Here is a 24,777-nt window from a genome sequence, read left to right as displayed (position 1 = left end):
TTATTTGATCCTATACCAACAAAACTGTTTAAGGACCTGTGGTCCACTCTTGGGCCAACTGTGCTGGAAATTATTAATCTTTCATTAACTTCTGGATCTGTTCCTAAATGTTTCAAATCTGCAGTGATTAAACCATTACTTAAGAAACCTAATCTTGACCCTAGTGTATTGAAAAACTATCGGCCGATATCAAATCTATCATTTTGCACTAAAATTCTAGAAAAAGTGGTGTCACGGCAGCTCGTAGACTATCTTACTGAGAATAATCTCTCTCAGCCACTGCAGTCTGCTTTTAGAAAATATCATTCCACAGAGACGGCTCTCACTAAAGTGGTGAATGATTTTCTACTGACAATGGATTCGGACACCACTACAGTTGTGGTGCAGTTAGATCTCAGTGCTGCGTTTGATACCATGGATCATCATATTCTACTCGATAGGCTGGAAAATAATTTTAGGATTACTGGGAGTGCCCTTGCATGGCTGACGTCACATATGACAAATCGTTTTCACTGTGTTTTGTACAATAACACTACCTCTAACCTTAGTGACATGAAATATGGGGTTGCACAGGGGTTTGTCTTAGGGCCCCTGCTTTACTCCACTTATATAAATCAAATCAATTTTATTTATATAGCGCCAAATCACAACAACAGTTGCCCCAAGGTGCTTTATATTGCAAGGCAAAAGCCTTACAATAATTACAGAAAAACCCCAACGGTCAAAACGGCCCCCTGTGAGCAAGCACTTGGCGACAGTGGTAAGGAAAAACTCCCTTTTAACAGGAAGAAACCTCCAGCAGAACCAGGCTCAGGGAGGGGCAGTCTTCTGCTGGGACTGGTTGGGGCTGAGGGAGAGAATCAGGAAAAAGACATGCTGTGGAGGGGAGCACAGATCAATCACTAATGATTAAATGCAGAGTGGTGCATACAGAGCAAAAAGAGAAAGAAACACTCAGTGCATCATGGGAACCCCCCAGCAGTCTAAGTCTATAGCAGCATAACTAAGGTATGGTTCAGGGTCACCTGATCCAGCCCTAACTATAAGCTTTAGCAAAAAGGAAAGTTTTAAGCCTAATCTTAAAAGTAGAGAGGGTGTCTGTCTCCCTGTTCCGAATTGGGAGCTGGTTCCACAGGAGAGGAGCCTGAAAGCTGAAGGCTCTGCCTCCCATTCTACTCTTACAAACCCTAGGAACTACAAGTAAGCCTGAAGTCTGAGAACGAAGAGCTCTATTGGGGTGATATGGTACTATGAGGTCCCTAAGATAAGATGGGACCTGATTATTCAAAACCTTATAAGTAAGAAGAAGAATCTTAAATTCTATTGTAGAATTAACAGGAAGCCAATGAAAAGAGGCCAATATGGGTGAAATATGCTATCTCCTTCTAGTCCCCGTCAGTACTCTAGCTGCAGCATTTTGAATTAACTGAAGGCTTTTCAGGAAACTTTTAGGACAACCTGATAATAATGAATTACCACAGTCCAGCCTAGAGGAAATAAATGCATGAATTAGTTTTTCAGCATCACTCTGACACAAGACCTTTCTAATTTTAGAGATATTGCGCAAATGCAAAAAAGCAGTCCTACATATTTGCTTAATATGCGCACTGAAGGACATATCCTGATCAAAAATGACTCCAAGATTTCTCACAGTATTACTAGAGGTCAGGGTAATGCCATCCAGAGTAAGGACCTGGTTAGACACCATGTTTCTAAGATTTGTGGGGCCAAGTACAATAACTTCAGTTTTATCTGAATTTAAAAGCAGGAAATTAGAGGTCATCCATGTCTTTATGTCTGTAAGACAATCCTGCAGTTTAACTAATTGGTGTGTGTGTCCTCTGGCTTCATGGATAGATAAAGCTGGGTATCATCTGCGTAACAATGAAAATTTAAGCAATGCTTTCTCATAATACTGCCCAAGGGAAGCATGTATAAAGTGAATAAAATTGGTCCTAGCACAGAACCTTGTGGAACTCCATAATTAACTTTAGTCTGTGAAGAAGACTCACCATTTACATGAACAAACTGTAATCTATTAGATAAATATTATTCAAACCACCACAGTGCAGTGCCTTTAATACCTATGGCATGCTCTAATCTCTGTAATAAAATTTTATGGTCAACAGTATCAAAAGCAGCACTGAGGTCTAACAGAACAAGCACAGAGATGAGTCCACTGTCTGAGGCCATAAGAAGATCATTTGTAACCTTCACTAATGCTGTTTCTGTACTATGATGAATTCTAAAACCTGACTGAAACTCTTCAAATAGACCATTCCTCTGCAGATGATCAGTTAGCTGTTTTACAACTACCCTTTCAAGAATTTTTGAGAGAAAAGGAAGGTTGGAGATTGGCCTATAATTAGCTAAGATAGCTGGGTCAAGTGATGGCTTTTTAAGTAATGGTTTAATTACTGCCACCTTAAAAGCAAAAGTGGCACATAGCCAATTAATAAAGATAGATTGATCATATTTAAGATCGAAGCATTAATTAATGGTAGGGCTTCCTTGAGCAGCCTGGTAGGAATGGGGTCTAATAGACATGTTGATGGTTTGGAGGAAGTAACTAATGAAAATAACTCAGACAGAACAATCGGAGAGAAAGAGTCTAACCAAATACCAGCATTACTGAAAGCAGCCAAAGATAACGATATGTCTTTCGGATGGTTATGAGTAATTTTTTCTCTAATAGTTAAAATTTTATTAGCAAAGAAAGTCATGAAGTCATTACTAGTTAAAGTTAAAGGAATACTCGGCTCAATAGAGCTCTGACTCTTTGTCAGCCTGGCTACAGTGCTGAAAAGAAACCTGGGGTTGTTCTTATTTTCTTCAATTAGTGATGAGTAGTAAGATGTCCTAGCTTTACAGAGGGCTTCTTTATAGAGCAACAGGCTCTTTTTCCAGGCTAAGTGAAGATCTTCTAAATTAGTGAGACGCCATTTCCTCTCCAACTTACGGGTTATCTGCTTTAAGCTGCGAGTTTGTGAGTTATACCACGGAGTCAGGCACTTCTGATTTAAGGCTCTCTTTTTCAGAGGAGCTACAGCATCCAAAATTGTGCTCAATGAGGATGTAAAACTATTGACAAGATAATCTATCTCACTCACAGAGTTTAGGTAGCTACTCTGCACTGTGTTGGTATATGGCACTGGAGAACATAAAGAAGGAATCATATCCTTAAACCTAGTTACAGCACTTTCTGAAAGACTTCTAGTGTAATGAAACTTATTCCCCACTGCTGGGTAGTCCATCAGAGTAAATGTAAATGTTATTAAGAAATGATCAGACAGAAGGGAGTTTTCAGGGAATACTGTTAAGTCTTCTATTTCCATACCATAAGTCAAAACAAGATCTAAAGTATGATTAAAGTGGTGGATGGACTCATTTACATTTTGAGCAAAGCCAATTGAGTCTAATAATAGATTAAATGCAGTGTTGAGGCTGTCATTCTCAGCATCTGTGTGGATGTTAAAATCGCCCACTATAATTATCTTATCTGAGCTAAGCACTAAGTCAGACAAAAGGTCTGAAAATTCACAGAGAAACTCACAGTAACGACCAGGTGGACGATAGATAACAACAAATAAAACTGGTTTTTGGGACTTCCAATTTGGATGGACAAGACTAAGAGTCAAGCTTTCAAATGAATTAAAGCTCTGTCTGGGTTTTTGATTAATTAATAAGCTGGAATGGAAGATTGCTGCTAATCCTCCCCCTCGGCCCGTGCTATGAGCGTTCTGGCAGTTAGTGTGACTCGGGGGTGTTGACTCATTTAAACTAACATATTCATCCTGCTGTAACCAGGTTTCTGTAAGGCAGAATAAATCAATATGTTGATCAATTATTATATCATTTACTAACAGGGACTTAGAAGAGAGAGACCTAATGTTTAATAGACCACATTTAACTGTTTTAGTCTGTGGTGCAGTTGAAGGTGCTATATTATTTTTTCTTTTTGAATTTTTATGCTTAAATAGATTTTTACTGGTTGTTGGTGGTCTGGGAGCAGGCACCGTCTCTACGGGGATGGGGTATTGGGGGGGGTGGCAGGGGGAGAGAAGCTACAGGAGGTGTGTAAGACTACAACTCTGCTTCCTGGTCCCAACCCTGGATAGTCACGGTTTGGAGGGTTTAATAAAATTGGCCAGATTTCTAGAAATGAGAGCTGCTCCATCCAAAGTGGGATGGATGCCGTCTCTCCTAACAAGACCAGCTTTAGCACCCCTTGGGCATATACGAGATCTGTTAGAAAAGTATCGGACCTTTTTATTTTTTGCAATAACCTTATGGATTTGAATCGTGTGATTGCATCAGCCAAGGTTGAACATTCGTGCGCATGCGTGAGTTTTTTCACGCTTGTCGGTTGCGTCATTCACCTGTGAGCAGGCTTTGAGTGAGCACTGGTCCTCCCCCTCGTCGGATTTTCATTGTGAGGAAAATGTCTGAACGGCTGGAGCAGTGCTGCATCAAATTTTTCCAGAAACTGTGAGAGACAGGCAGGTGGACACCATTCGGAAAATTCAGATGGCTTTCAGGGACGATTTTACGGGCATCACACAGATTAAGGAGTGGTACAGCCGGTTTAAAGACGGCACACAATGGCGGAGGGCGCGCCACGCTCCGAGCGGCGATCGACAGGCTGAAACGACCAGATCATTTCCAAACTGAATGCTGTGTTGATCCGGGACGTCGTCTGACTACCAGAGAAATGGTAGAAAAGGTGGACATAGCACTTTCCCGGCACATTCCACTGTTAAAGGAGATTTTGTCACGAAAACAGGAGCGGAGGAATTCGCCACGGAGTCGTTAATGGCGCGGAATTAAAGCACCTCCGTGTTGGTCTCACAGGACATGTTGTGACATGCTCAGCTCTTTGATAATTTCTTGGATACTCACTGACTGAAAAGCAACCCAAAGCCATCTGAATCTTCCGAATGGTGGAAGAGCTGGGCATGTCCCGTGAGACTTCCAACACGGAGGTGCTTTTTGTTCTGCGCCATTAGCGGCTCCGTCCTGACGCGCGAATTCCGATGCACGTCTTTCATGACAAAATCTCCTTTAACAGTGTAATGTGCCAAAAAAGTGCTATGTCCACCTCTCTTGCCATTTCTCTGGTAGTCAGACGACGTCCCGGATCAACACAGCCTTCACTTTGGAAATGATCTGGTCGTTTCAGCCTGTCGATGGCCGCTCGAAGCGCGGCGCGCCCTCAGCCACTGTGGGCCGTCTTTAATCCAGTTGTAATGCTCCTTAATCTGTGTGATGCCCATAAGATCTTCACCAAAAGCCATCTGAAGTTTCCGAATGGTTTCCACCTGGCTGTCTCTCACAGTTTCTGAAAAAATTGTGATGCAGCAAAGCGGAATTCGCTCGGCCATTTTCCTGACAATGAAAATCCGACGAGGGAGTTGGACCACTCCTCCCACAAAGCGTGCTCAAAGGCAAATGACGCAACCGACAGGCGTGAAAAAACTCACGCATGCGCATGAAGGTTCAAGCTTGGCTGATGCAATCACACATGATTCAAATCCATAAGGTTATTGCAAAAAAAAAAAAGGTCCGATACTTTTCTAAGAGACCTCGTATTGCAGCTTTGTGGGATTACCATTCACTGCTATGCTGATGATACTCAGTTATACATGCCAATAACTCCTAACTTGTAGGAGTAAATACAGAATATAACAACACAATAGCTTACAAATATAGCTAACTCATGCAAAAAACTTTATTGATTTAGTTTGTTTTTGATTGGGCTCAAAAACAAGGCAATTAAAATCTTAACATTCAAAGAACTAGTTAACTTCATAATGCTTTCAGACTAGATAAAGATACACAACAACATAATACTGATGAGATTCTGCTTAGGATCAGTTGACTTTTGTATGCCATCACAGATGACATTACCATATATACATACTATTATAGTAAATACATACAGTCAGCCTGTTTGTCTGCTCTGAACACTGACATGGCATCTAATCAGTCATTCTATACTCAGAGTGTCACATTTTCTTCTTACAGAACTACATAAACACAGTATAAACACATCAACCAATGTTCCACATCCTGGTTTCTCTCCTGTGGAAAATCATATTTGAATATCACACTGACTAAATTAATATGGATGTACAAAACATGAATATCAATAGAAAATATCTACTGTACTTGAAGTCAAGCCTTAAAGCCTATTTTTATTCTCTTTCTTATGAATAGTTTTTATTTTTTTTATCTGATTTATTCTTTTATTTCTGTTTTTAATTATGTATTAGAATTTTTTATTTTTATTTATTTATTTTAATTTTTTATGTTGAACTGGTCTGTGTGAGGCACCTTGAAGCTCGTTTCTCGACTGCAACAAGAGTCCCAGTTAGTGACTTTAATCCACACAAAAGTGACGCATGATATTTTAATGGCTTTCACAGGGGTTAAGAAGCAGACTTACCGCTTCTGAAAAGCAGCGAAGAGCCACTGACTCGAAGCATTGCTTCGATTCACACTTCAAACTGGAGTCACGCTGCAGAAACGGTTGATTACAGACGCTGTATTGAAAATCGTAACGGTCCAAAATTATAGCGTAACAGGCCGTAACGCAAGTTTGCGCTAGCTAGAACCCTGAACACACCACTATTTTATGATAAATTTCTCAGCGATTTGGAGTTTTTCCACTAAAATACAATTTCACGGATTTGAGGAAATAAAAATTAATGTTTTGCTAGTTCTTTTGGACAGCGAGATTTTGTAAAAAGACGGAAATCCGTCCAAAGATGGCGAATAAGCATCCATGCATTTGGTTGAAAATGCTGCAGCCAGACTTTTGACAGAAAGCAGAAAGTCTGACCACATTACACCCATTTTGGCGTCTCTTCACTGGCTTCCTGTCCCAGTGAGATCAGATTTTAAGGTTCTGCTATTAATTTCAATTTATTTTCATTTATAAAGCGCCAAATCACAACAAAGTTGCCTCAAGGCACTTCACACAAGTAAGGCCTAACCTTACTAACCTCCAGAGCAAGAACACAGGCGACAGTAGTAAGAAAAAACTCCCTCTGAGGAAGAAACCTCAAGCAGACAAAGACTCAAAGGGGTGACCCTCTGCTTGGGCCATGATACAGACAAACATAACAATACAAATATACAGGAAATTTTGGGAGTCCATGCTGGTACACAGGACAGGAGGGTTTCAGAAACAGACACCACACCCATCTCTGGCTGGAGCCACACCTCAAACAGAGCAAAAAAACAGAATCAGGCATCAGAAAGACAACAAATACAGTATAATTTGTCAGCGTTTAGCAACAAGAAAAACATAAGAAATACTAAGCTGATCGCCAGCCACTAGCCCTAAGCTTCACTCAAAGACCCAGACTTTAGATAAAGTTGAGGCCGCGGCACGCTCCGTTTACTAATGAAATGAATTTAAAAGGGTAGGAAGCATAGTAACACACTATGCCAAGATTCTGATTGGCTGAAAGTTTGCTGTTGTCGAAAACATAACCAATGGCATCGCACATTTTAGGTTCACTTCGAGTGCATACGAGTTAAGGTTTAACGCGCACGGTGTGTGTAAACGTCTGAAACACATTACAGACAACATGTGCTATTGACGGCCAGCTGCCAACAAAATGTCAAACACAGAAGCAATGCATTATGGGACTACTACATTATGATCTATGCCAAGTTGGTGTGCAGCAGAACAACAGGTGAGGTTTACCTGCAAGTGGAAGGCTGCACCTGGTTTGGAGACTTGACCCAAAAAATGTTCATGGAAACCAGAACGCAGGACATCTTGAGTGTATGTCTCATAGGGGTCAAAGGCCAGCTCCTGTAAAGCAAAGACAAGTCAGTCCTCAGAAAAAAAAAAAAAAAAATCTGGACTCGAGAGGACTTAGTGCTGCTATAACAGACTGATGCAGAAGGTGGCAGCAATGCGCCAATAAGAATGCCGGCTACCATTAACCCATTTTGTTCCACTGGCAACAATTGTTGCTGAAGTGTATAACTGTCATTTTCTACTCACAATAAAAACAGTCTAAAAGGTACTAATACAACTTTTTCCACTTATGAAAAAAAAAATCTGGCCATAAACGGGTTAAACGCCAAAGAAGAAGAAACGCCATAGAATAGGAAGAAGAGCGAGGTAATGCTAAAAAGTGGACAACTTATTTTCCATTCAGAGTGGGAGGATTTTTTTTTTCATTTATTCGAATAACAAATCCATTTGTCTTATCTGCAATGCAAATGTGGCTGTACCAAAGAGAGGGAATTTAGAGTGGCATTTCAAAATGAGCCACAAACTTCACAACTAAATCACCTCTACACACCCAAAAAGTCCAGGAACTGAAAAGTTGGCAAGCGCTAAACGGTCCGTAGGTATGATGGATGCGGTGAACAAGAATACGCGTTCTAACCCTAACCCTCAACCTCAGACAAACTGCACTGAGTTTGACTGCACTCTTTGGACCAACGTGTATGTGTGAGTCTGCCTTTTCACACATGAAAAACATCAAGTCTAAATACAGATCTGCCATGACTGATGACCACGTGCGGCCTGCTTACAGCTGCACTCGGCTCCTGCTGTCCGGACTATGAGAGACCAGCTGCCTCCTCTCAGTGCCAGCAGTCCCACTAAGGTAGGGAACAACTTTTCCAACTTGAATTAGGCGTTGCATTATTTTGGTTGTTTGCTGTTTTGGGCCAGTCTGAGGCCTACTTGTGCTTATTCCTTGCACCATGCACATTTACTTCAATAATGTATTATTATTGTTTAAAACTTTATCTTTGTGCCAGAAAATTGTGTTATTATATTGGTGCACAATATATTGTGGATACGCTATGGCGTTTGATATGGCTTGGTCGATCTTGATACACTGTCAAGTTTAAAAGTAGATCTTGGTTCAAAAAAGGCTGGGCACCCCTGGTGCACAGTATAAATAACTGCACCACACTTAAAAGTTTCAGTGATTGTAAACACATTTTAACTGCATGAATAGAATTATTGGACATGCACCTGAGCACTGGATGTTCAGTCGCTGACTGGTACAAGTGGAGTGGGCTTTGAGGTTGGCTGTGCCTCTTCCACACTCTTGATCAGATGTAATCCATACGTTGGTTCGCTTGGAACACTCGACCCGGGCAGCGCATGATTAGTTCATTTAAATTTTCACTTTGTTCATGTTTCTTGGTCTTGCCTTGTTCTTCCACAGTTTTTACCCCTCTAGATGCTTAGTTGAGGAAGTAAGACCATAGCGTGCATAGGGCTTTACCAGAGAGCTCAACCTTGAGGATGAATTCACAGAGTCTTGCCTTTGTCCCGTCCACCTCCCGCTCCAAACATGTCTACTTAAATTTGTTTTTTATACAACTGATCTCATAACGCGACCTTTGTACTTTCTAATGATAATCTTGGCCATGTTAAAGACGCAGGTTGACAGGCCAAAACTTTCAGAAAATCACAATGGCCACATCCAGGTACTTTCAGTGACTTTCAATATTACAGAGATTCTGACTGGCTGAAAGTTCACTGTTCTAGAAAAAGTAACCAATGACATCACACATTTCAGCTTGCAGTACAGCAATGCTATTCTGGGTCCTGTGCATATGCGGAAAGGTTGAACTCGCACGGATGGCTCCCGCTGCATCTTGAGCATAGAGACATCAACAAGAATGGCGGGGCGACCCCCCCCAAAAAACTTTTTTCAATGGATTTACACTGATCTCAAGAATGGCCCAGAAATCCAGAAAAACTCAGAAATGTGTGAATCTGCTGAAAATTTTCATGCCTGTCAGAAGGAAGCAGTGCTGACTCGTGACACACCCACACTGACCTCAGCCAGGTCCTCAAAGCAGCTGCCCACCAACGGATGTGGACTTCCCTCATCAGTCATCTCCACAGTGTCCTCAATCAAACCCAAAAGTTTCACTGTCACCTCGTGGATGTCTACGATCCGACTGAAGATACTGTCCACATCCTGAAGGACACACAGGAAGAGACATGAGCGTCACCGCAAGACACAAACACAGACAGACAGAGGGACACACAGCAGGTCTGAGGGCTGGCGTACATGTTGGGAGAACAGCATGGCGTTAGAGGCAAACGGCTCCCTGAACACCTTGATCAGCAGGTTGAGCTGTCTCAGGAACTGTCGGCCATCGGCCATGAAGCTCCTCACCAGCTCGTAGTAGCTTTGCTCCTCACTGGCCGACGGCTCCTCGTCCATCAGAGGGAAGCCGCTGATGTCTTCCTCGTCCTGGTGAAACATGTCCATCAGCACCTGCACAGGTGAGACATGAAAAACAACTGACAAAATGTTTCCTGATTGGCTGTAACAAATAAACAGTACATGCCTCAAACACCAACATGCTGAAACACACCGCCACTGCTTTCCCGCCACAGCTTGCTGCCTCAGTGAGACTGCAACATGGCAGCCTGAGGCCACACCCCTGACAGTGGGCATGTCATGACCACCCATAATTTAAAAGATATGTATCTCAGTACTTCATGTTGAAGTATGACAGCCATCCCAGGGCAGCAGCTGCAGCCAGGTCGGGTCAGTGAACTATGCACCAGGGTCAACTTGGGGGGGAGGGGGAAGCTCACTGACTGAAGTTTATTTTTATATATTAAAATATTTCTGTAATTCAATTCTGATTCTCATTTTTTTGAGTGAATTTTGTTCTTCATTGTTTGTTTTTCTGTATTTGTTTTGTAATTTGAAGGGTTTATATTTTCAAAAAAAATTATACATGTGACTCATTCAGATTAATCAAACACCTTGTAATTAGTTAGATGATTTTTATTTTTTCCCCACAGAGTATTTTCACAGATCTGGCAACTTGCTTCTGATGGATTGTTTGTTGCTGTGATGCCACTCTGAACTTCACACGGTTGTATACGCTTTTTATTTCTGTTTAGCACTCTTCTAGTTATTAATTGTATCTACTCTGAACATTATTTAACAACCGTCCTGTTGTGAATCGCTAGCAGTTAGCATTCGCTAGCAGTTAGCATTCGCTAGCAGTTAGCATTCGCTAGCTAGGTCGACCCCTCCCCTCTCCATGGTTACTTTTATAGCTGTTTCTTTTCTACCTGTTTAATACTTCTGTTCATTTTTCAGTTGAACTGCTGTGAATTTTAAGTACCGTATTTTCCGGACTATAAGTCGCACTTTTTTACATGTTTTGGCCGGGGGTGCGACCTATAAATGAAAAATATACCGGTAGGATCTCAATTAATTTACTGTAACAAAACAATTTTACGTGACAGAGTCGATCTATGTTTTAAAATGGCCACCGGAAAAGGAAATGCAATGCATCATGGGCACTGTAGTATGACGGCCATCCTATAGTTCACGCTGGTCGCGATAACCAATCAGAGAACAGAACTTTGGATGCGTATTCCTCACCTCACCCACAGCGTGTGAAGCTGACGAACACGGTGCTTGCTGTTATTCCGGCATGGCGAACAGAACAGCTTCAACCCTTGGATATCAATGTGAGCAGAGTGTTTAAGTTGACGCTGAGACCTGCGTGGGAGCATTGGGTGAGCGACGGCGGAGGATTAGCGTGTGCACTTGGAAGGAGCTGGCGTCGATGATTGTGAAAAGCGTTTGAAGCAGACGAACATGGTGTTTATTCCGGGACGGCTAACAAAACAGCTTCAACCCTTGGATATCAGTGTGAGCAGAGTTGACGCTGAGAGCTGCATGGGAGCACTGAGCGACGGCGGAGGATTAGCGTCTGCACTTGGAAGGAGCTGGATCGACACCGCTGGGTGGTCATGAGCTGCGCAGGTAGGTGCTGCATGGTTCGGCTCGCAATGTGGTCCGCAAAATACAAACATATCCGTAGGTAAAATGCAGCTCACGAGAGGGCACTCGAGGCTTGTGTGACTGTTCCTGCGACTTCTGACTACCATAGAAAAATAAAAATTTTAACGTTACTGATAACATAACAAGACAACGGAGAAGGCCCGAAAAAATGCCACCAAAAAGAAAATCATACTCTGCAGATTACAAGTTGCGACTGGTGAAATATGCATCCGAAAACGGTAGCCGTCACAATATTATCATCTGAACTTTTCATGTTAACATACCTGTATGTCCATGGGACTTATAGTCCAGTGGACCTTATTTATGGTTTATTTTTCTTTATAATGGATAAAGTGGCTGGTGCGACTTATACTCCGGTGCGACTTATTTATGGTTTATTTTTCTTTATAATGGATAAAGTGGCTGGTGCGACTTATACTCCGGTGCGACTTATAGTCCGGAAAATACGGTAATTATTTTACTCCTGTGTAAAATCTTAGGAGCGGCTAGCATTTTCGCTAGCGGTTAGCTTGCGTTAGCTATTTCGGACCCCCGTCATCATTTTTTCATTTCATTTTTTTACACTCCTGTTAGTTAATTAACTGTTTAGTGTACACTACTAATTCTACTTTACACCCTCCGTAAATCCTGCGTGATGTTGGAAGATAGGGTGGCTCTCTTAGAGAGCCGTGTCCGTAAGTTAGAGCAGCTTCTTAGCGCAGTGGAGTTAGATGTTACGGGCATTCCAGATGATGTTAGTGTTGGGCCAGCTAGCGAGCCCATTAGCATCATCGGCTGTGGAGGACGGCTTTCGGACTGTGGCTAGGCGGAGGAAGCCCCGTAGGGCTTGGTGCCCGGTTGTGGCACCCCGATCACACTCGCCAGTGCGAACTGTGAATCAGTTCTCCCCCTTGGATTTGCCAGACGTGAATTCTCTGAGCCAACAAGTGACCACTCCTGTCTCCAGGCCGAAACACCAGACTTTAGTGATATGGGATTCTATCACCCGCAAAGTCAGGTTACAGATGCCGGCTGACGTTAAATGTATTCCTGGGGCCAGAGCTCCTGACACTGCATCTCATCTTAAGGTGCTGACGCTGCAGAAGGGAAGACAGACGAAGGAACATGACATGAGATATAGTCACAGTTATTCACGTTCGCACCAATGATATCAGGATGACGCACTCAGAGGTCACAAAAATGGACATAGAGAGGATTTGTGACCTTGCCAGAAAGATGTGTCGGCATCAATAGTCTCTGGTCCCCTCCCCTCCCGGGGTACTGATGAAGCCTTTAGCAGGCTGACATCGTTAAATAGGTGGCTGGCGCAGTTTTGTAGACAGCAAGGCTTTAGCTTTATTGATAACTGGCCTTCGTTCTGGGGCCGACATGGCCTGCTGATGCCAGTCGGCCTCCACCCTACTGGGGAAGCCGCTGCCATCTTGTCTGCGAAAATAGATAGAGCTCTACAGGGAGGGTAACATTAGGAATCTACAGCAGGCCACGGAGCAGGTGATTAGAGACCCTGCAAGGCTTATGACAAATATGGGTGTGGAATCCATTATCTTAGCGGGGAATTTAGTGCAGAAAATCCACTATGGTGATAGTGCAGTTTATTTGCCAGGGAAGGAATTTCAACAAGTTGAGACTGTGGCCTGCTTCCGTAGTCGTGTCCATAAAAATCATAGAGGGATATACTTTCCAAACTTAATACCCATTACTATATCGGACGATGCTGAAATTGAGGATGGCCCAGTGGTTGTTCCAGCAATAGCAAAGATTTCGTGTCTGCTACCTACAATGCACATGGAATGTCTTAAACCTAAACCTACTTCTAGGTATCTTATATATGCTACTCTGGAACCACCCCTAAACCCAAACAGTTCAACTGTCAACCCCACTGAGGTCCTTAGACTGGGTCTCATCAACATAAGATCACTGTCCTCAAAATCATTGTTGATCAATGGTCTAATTATTGATCATCACTTAGATATGATTGGGTTATGTGAAACCTGGCTTAAACCTACAGCTGTCCTCCCCTTAAATGAGGCCTGCCCCCCAGCATATACATTTAGTCACGTCCCTCGTGATGCGAAGCAAGACGGGGGTGTTGCTCTTATTTATAAATCTAGGTTTAGCGTATTAGCTGTTGGGGGTTACAAATATCACTCGTTTGAGCATCTGATTCTCCGCTCTGCTCAGGATATTACACATTGCCAAGGTCAGAAGAATAAAAATCAGTCGTATTACGTTGTCACTGTATATAGACCTCCTGGCCCATATTCTGAATTCTTAGATTAATTTGGTGCGTTCATCTCTAACTTGTCACCTAGTGTAGATAACATTCTGATCATTGGTGACTTTAACATTCATATAAATAAGCCTTCTGATCCCCTCTGCAAATCATTTATGGAAATTGTGGATGCATTAGGATTTCGGCAATGCATTCGGGATTCGACGCACATTAGTGGAAATACCCTGGATGTGGTTCTCGCACGTGGTATTGCTGTCATGAATATTGACATCATGCCTCTTACATCAGTGGTGTCTGATCATTCACTTATTAAGTTTACAGTTTCGCTGCCGTGTTTAGTGGAACAACAACCTTATATATCATTACGGCGATGCATCAACTCCTCAACTAAGACTGAACTAGAAGCTAGACTGCCTGATGTCTTAGCTTCACATTTGACAAATACCCAGTCAGTAGACAGACTTGTGAATAGTTTAAACTCAGTGCTAAAAACTACACTCGACATGATTGCACCATCTGTGTTAAAACCGCGCTCCCCCAAATCACAGTCACCTTGGTTCAATGATTATCTGCGTGACCTCAAACATAAAGCAAGAGGTCTAGAACAGAAATGGCGTCGTTCAAAATTAGAAGTATTTCACCTTGCGTGGCGTGATGCTGTCTTAGACTATAAGCATGCATTATTGGCCACAAAGCGGACTTACTACTCTGATTTGATCAACAAAAACAAGCATAACTCAAAGTTCTTATTCGACACGGTGGCAACACTTATTCATGGACAACCACCTGTAGTTCACTGTCCTTTTACAGCACAAGATTTCCTGGATTACTTTGGGAAGAAAATAGAAGACATCAGGTTAAACATATCCCAGCATGCCTTAATCCAGCCACTACACCCTGCTATTGAGGTGGGCGCCACTACTGAGGTATTACCTAGATTTACAGAATTTGATAGTATCTCACTAGGCATGCTGACAAATCTCGTAATGTCAATAAAAAGCACAACCTGTTTATTTGATCCTATACCAACAAAACTGTTTAAGGACCTGTGGCCCACTCTTGGGCCGACTGTGCTGGAAATTATTAATCTTTCTTTAACTTCTGGATCTGTTCCTAAATGTTTCAAATCTGCAGTGATTAAACCATTACTTAAGAAACCTAATCTTGACCCTAGTGTATTGACAAACTATTGGCCGATATCAAATCTATCATTTTTCTCTAAAATTCTGGAAAAAGTGGTGTCACGGCAGCTCGTAGACTATCTTACTGAGAATAATCTCTTTGAGCCACTGCAGTCTGCTTTTAGGAAATATCATTCCACAGAGACAGCTCTCACTAAAGTGGTGAATGATCTTCTGCTTACAATGGATTCGGACATCACTACGGTTCTGTTGCTGTTAGATGTCAGTGCTGCATTTGATACCGTGGATCATCATATTCTACTTGACAGGCTGGAAAATCACTTTGGGATTACTGGGAGTGCCCTTGCATGGCTGATGTCATACTTGACCAGTCGTTCTCACTGTGTTTTGTACAGTAACACTACCGCTAACCTTAATGACATGAAATTTGGGGTTCCACAGGGGTCTGTCTTAGGCCCCCTGCTTTTCTCCCTTTATATAGCACCCCTTGGGCACATATTGCAGCGTTTTGGGGTTACCTTTCACTGCTATGCAGATGATACTCAGTTATACATGCCGGTAACTGCTGGTAATCTCTTTCACATAAAATCCTTAGAAGATTGCCTTGCAGCAGTGAGAAGTTGGATGTCTATAAGACTGAAATGATGGTTCTTGGTCCAGTGAGACATCGGCATCAATTTGACCAGTTAACGCTCAGCCTTGGCTCGTGTGTCATACATCACACTGACAAAGTGAGGAACCCTGGGGTAATTTTTGATCCTTCGTTGTCCTTTGGCCTCCACATTAGAAATATTACTAGGACTGCTTTCTTCCACCTGCGAAATATAGTGAAGATTCGTCCCATCCTGTCTATGGCTGATGCTGAGACCCTGATCCAAGTATTTATCTCTTCTAGACTGGACTACTGCAATGTTCTATTTTCTGGTTTACCGCAGTCTAGCATTAGGGGTCTCCAATTGGTTCAAAATGCTGCTGCCAGACTTTTGACACGAAGCAGAAAGTTTGACCACATTACACCCATTTTGGCGTCTCTTCACTGGCTTCCTGTCCCAGTGAGATCAGATTTTTAGAATCTGCTACTAACCTATAAAATTATTCATGGACTGGTACCTCCCTACCTAGCTGACCTATTTAGACCTTACGTACCGGCCCGGGCTTTATGTTCTCAGGATGCAGGACTACTTTGTGTCCCTAAGGTGAATAAGAAGTCTGTGGGTCACAGAGCTTTCTCTTATCGTGCCTCTGTTCTGTGGAATGATCTCCTTGTGTCAATAAAACAGTCAGATTCTGTGGAGACTTTCAAGTCCAGACTTAAGACGCACTTATTTTCCCTTTCATATGGCAGCATACTGGTACAGTTTTGTTTTACGCTTTTTACTCTTTTAATTCATTTTATTAGTAAACGGAGTGTGCCGCGGCCTCAACTTTACCTAAATTCAGGGTCTTTTAGTGAAGCTTAGGGCTAGTGGCCGGCGATCACCTTAGTATTTCTCTGTTTTTCTTGTTGTTTAATGCTGGCAAATTATACTGTATTTTTTGTCTTTCTGAGCCCTGATTCTGTTTTTTCTCTCTGTTTAAGGTGCAGCTCCATCCAGAGATGGGAGATGTATTCATGTTGGCGATCCTCCTGTCCTGTGCGCCAATAGCATTTTTTGTACATTTGTCCATGAATTGTTCTGTGAATTGTTCTGTAATTTATGTCTGTATCATGGCCCAAACAGAGGGTCACCCCTTTGAGTCTGTTCTGCTTGAGGTTTCTTCCTCAGAGGGAGTTTTTCCTTACCACTCTTGCTCTGGGGGTTAGTAAGGTTAGACCTTAACTATGTGAAGCGCCTTGAGGCAACTCTGTTGTGATTTGTCGCTATATAAATGAAAATAAATTGAAACTGAAATATTTGTTTGTTTTGATGGCCTGACATCACTAAATTGTGATATAATTTGAATGCTGCAGTTAACAGGCTAAGAAATACTAAGCGCATTGTTTAGACTTCCTGTAGCTAGATAACTATTTCAAACATTATTCCTCTTTCCATGTCGGCCTGTCCATCAGACAACAGATAACAATCATTAGTCAAAAGAGGAAACACCACATTTTAGTTTAACTGCCACTCAAAGAAGTGAACGATGTGCAGAGGAAGACAGGAAGTGACATCACCATCAAGGTACTGCAAGCAGAAAACAATAAGCGCATAAATAATGTTTTCATCCAGCTATGATTATTTCAAACAGACATTTTGGTTAAGGTTAGCAAGTTTCTGGTTTAAATATTTAAATTTTATTACTATTTTTATTTGGAAAACTGTAAACTAGCTAGGCCTACGTAGCTAACAGAAATGAGCCACCACTGAAACCTCAGTGGTGGCTGGTGCCTCTGATGGATGAACACATTGTGATGCCACATGTGAAGCCAGATGTCATTAACAGCGGATGGAAGGGAAACGAACAATACCTTGTCGGCGCACATGGCCACAGTGATGTCCTGCTGCGAGATTTCATAGTGGCGAATGTTCCTCACATAGTTTCCAGCAAGCTTCAAAATGTCTGCAGAGATGTACTCCAGCACAGCCACCATGTACACCGACACCTGATGATCGATCTTATAGCCCAGCACTTCCTGAAACACAAGGTACCATGGGAAATGTAGTTTGTGTGAGGTGCTGCAGTGGCGCGTTGCTAAGCAGCTGCTAAACCTTAAGCAGTGGGTGTATTTTGTCAACGGGCAAAGACAGCGGGTTCCTCCTCTTCCTCTTCTCAATGGCAGCCTGAGCATCGGCGATCGCCCACTTGTCAATGGGATGAGGGAAACTCTTCTGAACTCGCTCCTGAGGTGGACAGCAGACAGACGGTACAGCATACACGTCAACACTCAGTAACTGTTCCAACAATGCCACGAGTCTCACAAACATCAACCTGTTCTTACCGCCGCCTCTTTTTATGTGTGCATCATATGTGACATCAACCCATTTGCCTATTACAATTAGCTTTAGATGCGAGCTAGCATTAATTACCGCTAAAGGCTGTGGTGTGGTTCATTTTAATCAACTGTTCCAGAGATGCAAACTGAACATTCTGACTTCATGGTGGCAAATCTCAATTGGTTCTTACCAAACACACAGACTCCAAAAGCCCATTCAATGTTTCGCAGTTGTGTGAATCCTGCGCCGTCTCATGGTCTGTGACTCACACAAGAGGTCGGTTTCAGCAGAGTTCCAGTTCAGGGCACAATGTAAACACACCTTGTGCAGTTTGGACAACAAGACAAAATAGGGGCACAGCAGAAGTCCATCACAGGTGCTGCACCTCCTCTAGACAACCCTCTCAACTTGGGAGAACGTGTCATCATCATCATCATCATCGCCCATGAACTCGCTGGATCAACGCCATCCACGTCCTCACTAGCCATTGTTTAGATGTGCTGTGAGACGCTGGAACTCTTCTGGTGCCACGGTGCATTCTGGGAAGCACGGGTGCCGCCAAGGGGATTATGGGAAACATTAAAGTACTGAATATAATCTTCATCCATACTGAAGTAAAAAACAGATACAAAATAGTGCCTTGAAAATAGGGATGCACCGATCCACATTTTTTCCCCACTTCCAATCCAATCCCTATATGGATATCTGCCGAAACCGATACTATTCCAATACCAGAGCCCTGTTTACTTTAATATTATTATTATCATTATTGTTGATTTTATATGAGGATATTTTGTATCCCCAGTTATACAGCTTTATGAGGAAGTGGCGTAGAGGACGATTTTCTGAAAAAGAAGACCTGAAAGTTCAGCTACAATTTGCCAGAAAGAACATCTAAGATACAAACATAGATTTGATGTTTTGGTGAAAGAATTAAGTACCTTTATTTATTTTTTTGGTGGTTTCTTGTGGCATTTTGGAAATGCACTCCTTTCTCAAGATGGTACATGTACTCATATGCAATTGCTGGGGTGAAGAAACAAAAATCAAATCAAATCAAGAAAAAAAAAATAAATCAAATCAACCAAATCTAGATTGATGAGAAATAGCAGGTCTTGGAAAAAAAGCAAAGACTTTATAGAGAAAAGACATTTAATTTCATTTCAGTGGAGTTTTACTGACATGGGAAACATACGTTTACATCATCAAATCAAGTGTTAAATACAAATGAAGTTGATCTACATCCAGTTAATATTCTACAGTAAATAAATGTGTAAACAGGAGATGTGGGATTGAAATAACAGTAAAATTTGTGTTTTCTGTGTAAAAATATTCTGTCCTATATAGTGTGTTATATGATACGTAGATAAAGTGACGTAGCAGTTTAATGTCCTGTTTTGGGTTTACGGTGGTTTGTGTCCGTTGTTCCTTCTTTTCGTGTCTCAAACCTTGCTGCTGTGTTTGTTGTCCTTCAGCCAGCAGATAGTGAAGTTTGTCGATGTTGGTCTCAGAGGCTGTTTGGGTGTTTGTGATCTGTGTCTCTGATGTCTTGGTGCAGCGGGCAGGTGGTCATGAAGTGCAGTCGCTGTCCACCTGGTGTTGTGAGCAGTGGGTCTGTCACAGTCTGTCTTCTCTGGGGAGCCAGGTCTGTCTGTGGCAGTCTTTCTCCACGGCCAGGCTGTGCTCACTGAGTCTGTACGTGGTCAAGGATTTCCTGAGCTTTGGGTTGGTCACAGTGCTCAGGTATTCTGCCACTGAGTTCTGTCTGTTTAGGGACAAACAGCATTACAGTTTACTCTGGTTTTGGTTGATTTTTTTTGCAATGCGTTTTCTTTGTGTTTTCTTATAATCTGGTTTAGTCTAACAGGGTTTGTGTTTGGGGGCTCTGTTTGTGTTTATGTAGAGTCCCAGAACCAGCGGGCTGAGGGGGCTCCGTGGATCAGGGCTTTGTTATGGAGCAGACTGGGGTCACTGTTTTAATTTGCTCACTGCTCTCTTTTGAACTTTAATAATTAGTGGGTATCATCCTAATTCTGCTCAGTGTGCGCTGTTTGGTGTTTTCCGTTGGACACAGAGGATGGATTTACAGAATTCTGCAATTCTCTCTCCCCCTTCTCTGTCTCTCTCTTGCATCAAGAAATTAGCTCTGTAGAATGCTGAAACGTGCAAATGTAAAAGAATGAAATAAATCTGATTAATGGCATACATGTTTACGTACATGTATACGGCACCATTGTTGGGTCAGTGGCTGAAGTTTCTTGAACACCAGATGGCACACCCTCCCTGAGTACATGTACCATTTTAAAGACAGAGCACATCTCCAAAATGCCACAAAAACAACCAATAAATAAATAAAGTATTTAATTTACTCATATTTGGAGTCAGTCTGGGTAAATCATTGAACCCTTCTTCCTAGTTGTGATGAAAAGTTGGTCAGCAACCATCAGTGCTCCTCAATGCTCACCTGCTAGCAGGCTCCAAACTGTGGAAGGGATTTTCTTAACGGAGGTGTGTCTCATTAGTCCACATTTCATTGAGACATGCCTCTGTTCAGGAAGCTCCCACACACTCCGCAGTCAGCCGAGCAGAGCAGCCAGCAAGATGTTTCAGCGCGCGCACACCTCCTGGATCGAAAAACTCTGCAGGTTGTTGTATCGGAAATTTTTGATCCGTGAATTACATTGGTATCAGAACCCGATACAGACACTGGATCGGTTCGGCCCTATCCCTGCTTGAAAGGTTTCAGCAGAAATGTGACAATCCAACAAAGTGTGAAAAGGACTCATGTTATGTGTGTGGAATTGACACAAATATAACAGGCAAAATGCAAGCGGAATTTACGGAGCGTAACATTGCAGCTTGACGCAGCAACAGCTGAGAGTGATTTATCGAGCACATGTTTGTGACTTGAGTAGGTGAGACATGAGGTTGAATTCTGGAGTGTAACACTGTGATGCAACGTGGTGAAACACGATAAGGTTTTAGATGGAATGCGTGTGTGCGTGTCACCTCCACATCCTGCACGCTGCGTGGCTGAGCCTGACACAACATGCTCAGCAGCAGTAGGATCAGCTCCTCTATGTACTGCAGCGCCTCCTGCTGGGACACCAGGTTTGGATGCACCTGGTGCAGTACCTGCAGCGTGCACAGACACGAAAGAGTTTTTGAACATTCTGTAAAGGTTACAGATATTCACCAGATGTTTCCTTTGGCACGTTCCACAGGACAGAGGTCTGAAGTTCTCAGCTCAGCTTCTTGAAAACAATAACATTTTCTTTTCAACTTAACTGCTGTCAATAATCTTTGCTGGATCCATTTTCCTTATGACCAACACGTGCTCTGCCCTTTAGCAGGTTGGGGGCACTGTTCTGCCAAAATACAAAACTATGTGTGAGATCACTGAGCTGAATCTGCCTAAAAATATCTGATTAACTTTATTATCATTGTACAGCAACTAAATTTATCCTCCGCCTTTAACCATCCTAATTACTGTTAGACACAATTCAACCATTAGGAACAGTCACAGTCCGGTGTCGCCGACAGAACGGTCCCCCTAAAAATCGGCCCCCTCGATGACGTGGTGATGGCGCCTTTCACGGATTTTCACCTCGTTTCTGCTTCAAACTGCCTCCAGTCATCATTTATCTCAGCGACAGAAATCTGAAGCTTTAGTACGACACTCATTTCCACATAAATTCATCATTATTTCAGAACAAAAGGCGGCGGAAGTGATCAGAGCGCCGCAGCTAAACGAGCTGCTAGCTGATGCATTCACTGCGTGTCGGACATTTCAATTTCACCTCGTTTCACTTAAAACTGACTTTAGAATGATTTAAGAGGTTTTGCCTTCATCGTCTGTTGGTTAACAATCACATTAATCCATTTGATTGCTTTGGGTGAAGAGACTCCATCTCAGAAGTGCTGCTGTGGTCTGAAATGACACATGCGCAGATGCAAAAGGTGGACCAATTTTTAGGGGTGGACCGTTCGGTCTGCGACACCGGCACCCGGTGACCAACTTCCTTTTCAATGATCCTGTTCTGATGAGTTCCTTTGACATGTTTGAATTTTAGCTTTGGAATTTTAGTTATGAAAACATTTGGGGCTCACTGATCATTTTAAATGACATTTAAAATAAAAATAAAAAAATAAAAAAATGGACTTCTTCATACTTAAGTTTTTAAATGTATCCCTGGACAGCAAAATCAAATCTCTACAATATGGTCTGAGTTAAATAAAAATCAAATCAAAAAGAACACTGTGCTAAAGTATGGGCCCCCGCTAAGATCTTCAATCAAAGTGACCCCGCCCCGTGCACATATCACACGCCGGTCATAATATTTTGTGAGGAAATACCTGAATTAACCTCGCCTTTTTCTGTTTCATCATCTCTTAAGCTGGGTTCACACGGCAGGATAATTAGGCCGATATCGGACCCGATCTTCCCCTTCCGACAATCGTGATGACATCAAAGATAATCTTATCAGATATTCCTGTCGTGTGTGGTGGGTTCAGAGCGCTCTGATCTGCTCGGAAGGGCATCAGGAGCACTCTGATTGCAAATCGGGGATATTCAACATGTTTTTTTTTGGCCCAATATCGCAGCGTGTGTTGTGTCCTCCGACCACAAACGAGCTCACAGCCTGCTGAATGTGATGTGCAGCCAATCAGAAAGCGAGGTGACGGACGTACGGAGCGGAAAAGTCCGTACCAGAAAGTCAGGTGGTCGCGCTGTCTCCACTTCTTTAAAGAACGCCTTTCCTTTTCCTTTTTTAATCGTTTTTCCCTCCGTTTTAAATAGTCCACAAAGTACCTCCGTTTGTTTACTCTGATGTCACGTTTACTCTCGAGAGATTTTGGCGAGATTTCCTGTCTGAACTGTAAATGTTCGTGTGTTAAATCTGTTTGTGTGTGGTGTTGTTGTTATTACCGTGTGGCTGAACACCACACACTGTACGACCAAACCTGTTAGATCCATGATTTTTTATCTTCACGTGTGTGGTCTCTCAGGTTTTGGAAACCTAAAGATAATTTTAAAATCCTGTCGTGTGAACCAGGCTTTATCCAGCTTCATGGTGAAAAAAAGAAGGATTTTCACACAAGAAAACGGATCAAATCGAGGCTCGAGTCTCCTAATGTCTTCTTGTAGAAAATATAACCGTGTTCCATTTCACCACGAAGCTGAGTATGTAAAGGCCCAGTCACATGGCACACGACGATTCCTGAACGAAGGGAAAAAGTTAAAAAAAAGTCACAATTCGTTGAGAAAAGGTGGACGAAAGAGCTTTTATCACCGAACAATCTGCGAAGCAAGAGCGCAAAAGGGACGAAAGAGGAACTTAACAAAACTGAAGCTCACAATCTTGATGCTTTAAGCGAAACGCACCTGGAGCCACAGCTGCAGCAGTGTGTGTCTGCATCTCTGAGTTCCAGGACTCGGCGCTGGAACAGAGCTCATAGTGCCTGAGTCCTGGAGAAACTGCAAACAGAAGCTGTGGAGATCTGTGTGCATGTCGATGGACCACCTGCTCTGGTTCCTCGTCCAGAACAAAAGAGGGATCATCTCCATCATCATCAGAATCCACACTGTCTGTCGACACGCTGCGCGCTCCGTCTTGCTCCAATTAAAAAAAAAAAGTGTGCTGTGGTCACTGCTCTATCACTGTATTTAAGCCATATACATTGATTTATAACAGAAAACTGTCAAAAGAGGGAATAAATATAAATATAAGTGTAAAGATGATTGACTATATCAGAGCAGTAAATTAATCAGTGCGTGTGAACGCGCGCATTGACTCACATGTGCGGTTATTTCCACCAGCTGATCACTGATCCACACCGTGAATTCTTCCTTCCAGAACAGCTCTTTATATCATTTTGATTCATCTACCTGTTGCCACATGTACAGAAGGACTGGATCATTCCTACACTCATATTGTTATATTTAATATAAAATAATAAGCACACGCAGGAGCTGCTGCTGCTGCATTCAAGTACCGTCAGAAATTACACCACTGTTTTGTTGTTTCAAATTCAACAGTTGCTTGTGGCAAAATAATTAATTATATCCACACAAAAGATTAATTCTTCCCTATGTAAGGTGCCTGAGACCATTGAAGCTGCCCCCCCACACAGATAAAAAAAACTCCAAGCAAGCAGGCTGAGTTTGTCCTGTAATTTCCAACGGTACATGAAGCAGCAGCAGCCTCAACGCTCACAAACCGGCTTCTGCACTGTGTGAAAACATTCAGCTGCTCCAACGAAGTCAAATTAAACAATAACATGAGAAAAACTAAACAAACAATTAAAAAACATCAAGAACGACAGCAAAACAAAACAGACGAACTGAGGTTTTCGTTGCCCTTCGTTCAAATTTTTCAACAGTTTAAAAATCCTGACGAAGTGCCAGCTGCAGGAACGAAGCTGCGCGAAGGTTAAACCATGTCAACGAAAGTCCAGATTTCTTGTTTCGTCAGGGCTTCTTTGCCCTTCGTTAAGTGCCGTGTGACTGGGCCATAACAGAAAAATGACTGACGTGCAGAACTTTTTCTGCTATATTGTTTCACACATTTAGATGTAAATGCCAGTAAAGAAAAGCAGACATTCTAAAACAAGGGTCACCCGCCCTGGTCCTAGAGGTCACCAACCCGGCCCCT

The 24,777-nt window shown here is 42.5% G+C and overlaps 1 protein-coding gene across 1 annotated transcript in view; it reads right to left on the bottom strand.

The window, feature by feature from the left end:
* Window positions 1-24,777, bottom strand: part of LOC117527118 (son of sevenless homolog 1-like) — a 204,337-nt gene that overhangs the window by 171,256 nt on the left and 8,304 nt on the right. Inside the window, 6 exon segments of the mRNA XM_034189297.1 lie at window positions 7,715-7,825; window positions 9,828-9,971; window positions 10,065-10,274; window positions 17,656-17,820; window positions 17,897-18,028; window positions 21,131-21,256. Coding sequence (XP_034045188.1) covers window positions 7,715-7,825; window positions 9,828-9,971; window positions 10,065-10,274; window positions 17,656-17,820; window positions 17,897-18,028; window positions 21,131-21,256 — 888 coding nt within the window.

Source organism: Thalassophryne amazonica, chromosome 15 (genome assembly GCF_902500255.1).
Source record: "Thalassophryne amazonica chromosome 15, fThaAma1.1, whole genome shotgun sequence".
NCBI classification, from domain to species: Eukaryota; Metazoa; Chordata; class Actinopteri; order Batrachoidiformes; family Batrachoididae; genus Thalassophryne; species Thalassophryne amazonica.
Note: the sequence above shows the minus strand (reverse complement) of the source record. Positions and strands in the feature narration are given on the sequence as shown.